General features: G+C 41.5%; 1 protein-coding gene across 1 annotated transcript; it reads left to right on the top strand.

The window, feature by feature from the left end:
- Window positions 1-3,656: 3,656 nt before the first annotated feature.
- On the top strand, window positions 3,657-6,105 carry LOC148538568 (52 kDa repressor of the inhibitor of the protein kinase-like). The gene is made up of 3 exons (XM_088453132.1): window positions 3,657-4,461; window positions 4,722-5,288; window positions 5,336-6,105. Exons 1-3 carry the CDS (start codon window positions 3,657-3,659, stop codon window positions 6,103-6,105), a joined length of 2,142 nt encoding a protein of 713 aa, XP_088309258.1.
- The last annotated feature ends 723 nt before the right edge of the window (window positions 6,106-6,828 follow it).

Genomic DNA, 6,828 nt, shown 5'->3' with positions numbered 1-6,828 from the left:
ATAGCTGCTATGCCTGTATATTGTTTGGTGGGTTTGATCAGCAATTCATGGATATGATGCTGCTGGGTATCTTGTTGACTAGGGATTGTACTTATAATTCAGTTTATCCCCAAAGTTGGATGCCTCCTTTTCAAAACATTTAAAAATTGTAAATTGGATTAACTTTAAATTTATTTCTCTTTCATCCGACTTGAGGGACAATGGACCATGGGGTTGCTTGAGGTTCTGAAGGAGCTGACACTTAATTAGACTAGTATAACTTCAAGGGAGTAGCTCCTCCCCTCTGCAACCAGTGGTCTTCAGTGTTTTAAGTGCCCAGGGAAGCTGAGCTTTTAGGGCTGCCCTGCAGCCCTGTACTTCAGGATATATATTTTTTTTTTCAGTAATACATATTTTTTTTTAGGGTGGCCAGTCGTCCTTCGTTTGGCTTGAGCCTTGTCTGCATCCAGGGGACGTAGCCGAAAGGTCTGCTGTTATAGTCCTTAGGAGACCATTATCCCTGGAGTATGGGTGTTTTACATCCATATCGCTGACCCAGGTAGGACAACGTGGTTGTCCTTTCGGTAGGTTGTTTTTCTCCTTGTAGGGGTTTAGGTTCCATTCCAGGGCTGGCATCCTCTGGGTCAGAACTAGCTGGTATTATGGGGGTAGAATTACTTCCCTACTAGTGTCTGTGCCTAGTCATACGGGTTCTAGGTATTCATCCTTTTTCATGAACAGTAATCCCTGCAGCGGTTTTGAGTCGATAATGCTGCGACTAGTTCAGTGGTGATTACTTAGTAACTAGTGGATCACGTTTGATAGCAGCATGGCCACTGCCTGTAAGGTTCCCCTCAGGATGCTGGGAACGTTGTGCTACAGACTTCTTTTAAGGACTTCTAACTTGCTTTGCTGCACCTCTGTTGGGGTGTGGTTCCACTGGGCCCATGGGTTCTGATGTGAGGGCCTGGGAACATCTTTTACATCTGGTTTTCAGTTGTTTTTTATTCCAGCAGTATGGCTGTACAGAGGCCCTGATTCAGAGCCGGACGCTCTAACAGAGCGCTCACTCTGAATCAGGGCGTCTTTTTTTTTTTTTTTTTTATGGAGCGGCCTCCTGGCTGCTCGCATTGCTGTGGGTTGCCACCCACAGCTAATGCGAGTGGCCAGGATGGTGGTCGTGATGGTCAAGACCATCATGACCATCGGGCTTGCGACGAGACCCTTGTGGTAGGGTCTCGTGGCCGCAAGCCCCAGAGAGCTTTCGGCTCAAACAGAGCCGAAAGTTCTCCCACTGACATCACTTGTGATGTCAGTGGGGCCGCCCCCAAACTGTAGGCGTTCCCATGGGAATGCCTCCGTCTGGGCAGCCACCTCCCCCCGACCCGCCCACCAAAGGGGGCGTGCTGTCACTCAACATCGACAGCACGCCCCCTTTGGTACGAGACCAGGAGCGACGGATTGCCGTCACTATCCGGGTCTCACGCATGCGCACGACAGAGCTGGCTCCGTCGTGCGCATGCTCTCTGGGCCACCATCTACCCAGTTGTGAGCGCTCAGCGCTTGCGACTGGGTCTGAATCAGGCCCAGAGTGTCTCACGGTGACTCGGGTGTCCATTTATGTATTGGGAAGTGTCAGAGTCGCATTCTTGCAACTCCTCTACAAGCTTGTTTTTAATGTCTGTTCTTGTTTTCTGAGGTACGTTTGGCTGTGCTTACCATTGGTTTTCAAAGGCTTCTCTTCAGCTACAGGAATGGGTAGTTTCTCTGTTGTATATCCATCTTCCTTGTTCATTCTCGGGGCTAGCTTCTGTGAAGACTACGTTAGCCCTGGCCTTGGTTTTTTTTCTGGAGTTGGTCCTCTAGACGAGCTGGTTGTTTAATCTGGTCTATGACTAGCACTGGCCACTGGGGTCCATCATTACCAGGAGTTTCTGATTTGGGAGTTTGTATCTCCGCTGCTCTCTACATTGCCTTAGTACCGAGTCTATCCTACGTGGACTTTCACGTTGGGTCTGGGCTGCTCTACGTGTTGCCTTCAATGGGGTGTTAGGAGCGTACAGAACCATAGGTCTCTGTCGTATTGTTTTGTGATTTGTTTTTTTCCATGTATTTAAGAGGGAGTTAATGTATCGGACTGCCTTTTGTTGCGACATTGATGCCTGGATGGCTTGAGGTGTATATTATCATCTTTTGTGGTACAAAGAGTGGGTCTGAAATTTCCTGTGTCCAATTTCTCTTACTGGGCGTGCATGCTGCTTACATGCCTTATATTTTGGGACTCCTTGACATCTTCTCAGGATGCTTATTCTGTGTGAATGTCGGGTGCAGTTTCCTGACTCCTTAGTTTAGTCTTCGCAGTGGTCTGCTGACGGTCCGTTCTCTCTCATTTTCTCATCATTGAAGCGGTAGCCTGGACTTGATCAGGCAGTTTTTAACTTGCCATTTCCGTGGTGGCTATATGGGGTGGGCTGATTCCACTTGCATTCATGCTTCTCCAAGTTATTTTCTCCCTGATTTTTTTCTTTAAGCTGCTTCTGTCAGAGACTTGCACTCTTTGCTCGTATTTTTAAGTGGCCCAAAACTGTTGTATTTGTCAGTACTTAACTAAGTTATTTGGGAGTGCTTGTAACAGTAGTGGAGTTTTGGCCTCTGCAGATCGGGTATCTGCTCTGAAGTCAGTGTCAGTCTTTTGGCTCTGGTTGACACCTGGTTAGGTAAGACAGGTTTCCTGGCCCAGGTTGACCACATGGCAGGTCTAGGCCTGTGTTGATCATACGTGGCTTTACACCTAGGCAGAGCTAGTATACTGCAGTCTTCACGACAAATCATAACGCTGTCTTTTTATTTTGTTGTGAATGTGATTTATGCTAGTTTCTTTCTGCTGGGGGTAGTCGTTCTGTGTCTGGATCCACGCAGTCCTGGCGGGGCAGCTCCCTGCTGTTTTCCAATTCTGGAAGGCTCCATCTGTGCGAGTTGTAGCTTTTTGGTGGAAACCACTCTGTCAGTGATGGTTAGGTCAACTGTTCACCAGCCGGTTCACCTTGTTTTTCTTGCTTTCTAGAGTACGCATCTAAGAATTCAGGTTTTGGTCGGAAAGTCTTATGTTCCGGTTTTCCTGAGCATTCCCTCCCTTAGGGGCGGCTTTTGAATGTCCCCATGGTCCAGTGTCCCCCAGATCGGATGAAAGAGAAAATTTACTTTTTGAACTTCCGCTGAATCATTTTCTCAAAATCCATCTGGGGTACACTGCGTTCCCACCCTTACGCTCAGTTCTTTGTTCGTGATTGGGTTTGGATTCATCTGTAAATTACACTAGATTCACCCTTGGTTTAGGGCTACGTTTGAAGTTGTCCAGAAGACGATTGGTTACAGACGGGAGGAGCTTAGAGGGGAGGACCTACTCCCTTAAACTTATACTAGTCTAAGTGCCAGCTTTTCAGGCCCTCAAGCAACCTCATGGTCCAGTGTCCCCCAGATGGATTCAGAGAAAAGGATTCAATGTAAGTAAAAAAATGCAATTTTCACGTGCATAGTTTTCTTACAAGTAATTTACCTGTAAGAAAATCAGAGGTATGTCCAACTGCTATATTTTAGAGTAAACTAAACATAATTATTTTTAACATTGCAGATGGGCAGTTATGGACAAAAGATGATCAGACAGACAGCCTACTCTCATGAAGTTTTTTAAAAAACTTAAAAGTAATGAGAGCACTGAACAAAGCATAGAAATTGACAGAAATGAACAAAGCATAGAAATTGACAGAAATGAACAAAGCATAGAAATTGAGAGCACTGACCAAAGCATAGATATTGAGAGCACATGTGATGAACAGGAAAACACGGCAGTTGCTTCAACATCAAACCCAATAGAAGAAAGGTCATCTTCAAATGAGTTTCAATATTATAGAGACATTGGCTGTTATGTTAGTTCCACACATACAATAGTTGATGAAGAACGTTATAAAGCATTGTGTGATCCTTGGTGTCCAGGAGAAAATTACCAATTTCCTTCTGTTGCACAGGGTAAAAAAAATAGATCATTTAAAATGCACTGGACAAAGGAGTTTCCTTGGCTGTCTTATAGCCATAAATATAATGGTTGTTTTTGCAGATTATGTGTCTTGTTTGGAGGAGAAGAAGGAGGTCGTAGTCATGTGAAGCTAGGAAAGTTGGTATTAGAGCCTTTATGTTCATACAAAAATGCCAAGAATGATTTTAGAGTTCATGAGAGAAATGATTATCATAAGAACAACCTAGTGAGATCTCAGAATTTTATTGACGTGATGGATGGTAAAACATTAAGCATCGAGGCAGCGGCAGACAGTGCTGTCAGACGTAGAATAGAAAGCAATAGACAAAAATTAATTCCAATTATTAAAACCATACTATTTTGTGGCATGAACAATATCCCATTAAGGGGTCACAGAGATGATGGATCCATCCTCATAGAAGACAGTGACAATAAATTGGTAACGAAAGGTAATTTTAAGGCTTTGTTAAGATTTCGGGTTGATGCCGGTGATAAGATCCTTGAGAGCCATTTGCAGACTGCTGGAAAAAATGCTACTTTTATTAGTAAAACTACGCAGAATGATTTAATTGCATGCTGTGGTGAAATTCACAAACAAAAATTGTTAGCAAGCTTAGAATGTCAAAGTTTTACAGTATATTAGCAGATGAAACAACGGACATTAGCATTTCAGAACAGCTTTCATTTTGTGTTCGTTATTTTGACACAGAAAGCTGTTGTGTAGAAGAAAAATTCCTTGGTTTTACCAAAGTACTTAATGTGTCTGGTGAAGCTTTGAGTGACACAATCATAGAGTTTTTGAAAAGGGCAAATCTGGATATTGCATACCTCCGTGGACAAGGTTATGATGGTGGTGCAAACATGAATGGGGTGTTGAAAGGAGTACAAGTACGAATTTTGAGAATGCAGTCTCTTGCTTGTCTATACATTGTCTATCATTGTGCTAATCACAGATTAAATTTGGCATCAAACAAGGCAAGTACAGTGCCAAGTATTCGCAATACAGTTGGCCTTATAGCCAACATTAACAATTTTTTAAGAGAATCTACATCTAGAACTCATCTTTTGAGTGAAAAAATAACAGAAATGTTACCTTCACATAAAGCTGTAAAGGCCAAGAAGCTTTGTGAAACTCGATGGGTTGAGAGGCATGATGGTATTTTACATTTTTTAGAAATACTACCTGCAGTTGTTGCTGTACTGGAAGATATCGGTAACAATAACAGTACAAGTGCCAATGCAGCAAGCAATGCCCAGTCAATGATGGCAGTTATTGGTAAATTTGATTTTTTGGTTAGCCTAAAATTTTAACTACATTTTTAGCCATAACACTACCGCTTTCTGTCCAACTGCAAACTGTCTTTGCAAAGTCTGTTGAAATGGTTGAATTTGTGAAATCAGCATTATGTAGAATAAGACAAAATTCAGAAGGTGAATTTAGAATTCTGTTTGAGCAAACAAAGGTTATGGCAGACAGTTTAGATGTGGAAATAAAACTTCCAAAAGTCAGAAATGTGCACCAACATCGAGCTAATTTAACTGATATGGAAGATTATTTACGTGTAAATACCTTCTTGCCCTATCTTGACTATCTTATTTCTGAGTTAGAATCCAGATTTTCAAAAGATAACACCTTGCATATCACAAAATTGCAAAAATTAATTCCCAAATATTATTTTGAGTCAGACACATCCGATGCAGACATAATGGAGGCAGCCCAAAAATATGATTCAGATTTACCATCCACTGTACAAGTACTTGAAGGAGAACTTAAATTATGGAGGGAGTTCTGGGTACAGAAGTCTGAAAAAGTAGATACACCAATGGAGGCTTATAAATTAGCATCTATGTTTCCCAATATCAGGTGCCTATTGACAATTCTATGTGTAACACATGTTACCACGGCAACAGCCGAACGTTCTTTTAGCTCATTGAAAATAATTAAGACCTACTTAAGATCAACAATGGGTCAGGAAAGACTGAATGGGCTGGCCATGCTAAATATACATAACTATATGGAATTAACACCAGAAGAGGTTTTAGATGTATTTGCTATAAAACATACACGAAAACTTCAATTACAGTATATTTAGAAGAAAAAAAACAGTGTGTGTGAACTTAGGGAAAAACCTAAAATCCTAAGTATATTAATACAATCTTCACTTTAATAAAATCTTACAATAGCATTAAAAATGTGAAAAATTTATATATTCCAAATTTAGTTAAAATTTTTCATAATAAAATTGTGAGTCAAATGAATTTCTTAGAAATACAGTAATAATTATGTTTTTTTCTGATAAAGAAGTAAGCATGACTTTCACTGAGGTCATAATTCAGCAACATTTCTGTTAATAATCATTAGGTGTGGTAGCCTGCAATCATTCATATGTAGACAGTATAGTAGAGATAAAATCCAATATCCTCAAAATTCACTGGTAGTAGATTAGGATTCCATGGGTGCGAATAAATTTAACGCAAAATAAATAGCGCTGGGAAGGAGCTCCCAGAGCTATTCGATTCAGCAGGGTTTTTTGTTTTGTCGGAGAACGTAGTAACTGTAACGTAGTGTTTCGCATGCAGATACACCCACAGTCACACACAGAACATAGGCATACGCCACATACTGCATATTATTTTTATTAGCTGAAGTTGCTTGTGCTATCTATTGGCATCGCTGTGCGAAAAAGATACATTTTAAGGTAATTTGTCACCCGAAAAGACCCTCGACACTACCGAGTCACACGGAGCTCCTGTGTTATGTGTAGCGTGACTTAGTGTATGGAGCAGAGGTGTATGAGGACACATCTGTAGCTTAT

This window comes from Taudactylus pleione, unplaced genomic scaffold (genome assembly GCF_031769625.1).
Source record: "Taudactylus pleione unplaced genomic scaffold, aTauple2 ptg000039l, whole genome shotgun sequence".
Lineage (NCBI taxonomy): Eukaryota > Metazoa > Chordata > Amphibia > Anura > Myobatrachidae > Taudactylus > Taudactylus pleione.
Note: the sequence above shows the minus strand (reverse complement) of the source record. Positions and strands in the feature narration are given on the sequence as shown.

Excerpts from the sequence above, each read along its gene's own strand:
- LOC148538568 (XM_088453132.1), top strand. The coding sequence starts at position 3,657 with ATGAAGTTTTTTAAAAAACTTAAAAGTAATGAGAGCACTGAACAAAGC. Across the intron at positions 4,462-4,721 it reads CAATAAATTGGTAACGAAAG|AAAGCTGTTGTGTAGAAGAA; the intron begins GTAATTTTAAGG and ends ATTTTGACACAG. Across the intron at positions 5,289-5,335 it reads GTCAATGATGGCAGTTATTG|CCATAACACTACCGCTTTCT; the intron begins GTAAATTTGATT and ends CTACATTTTTAG.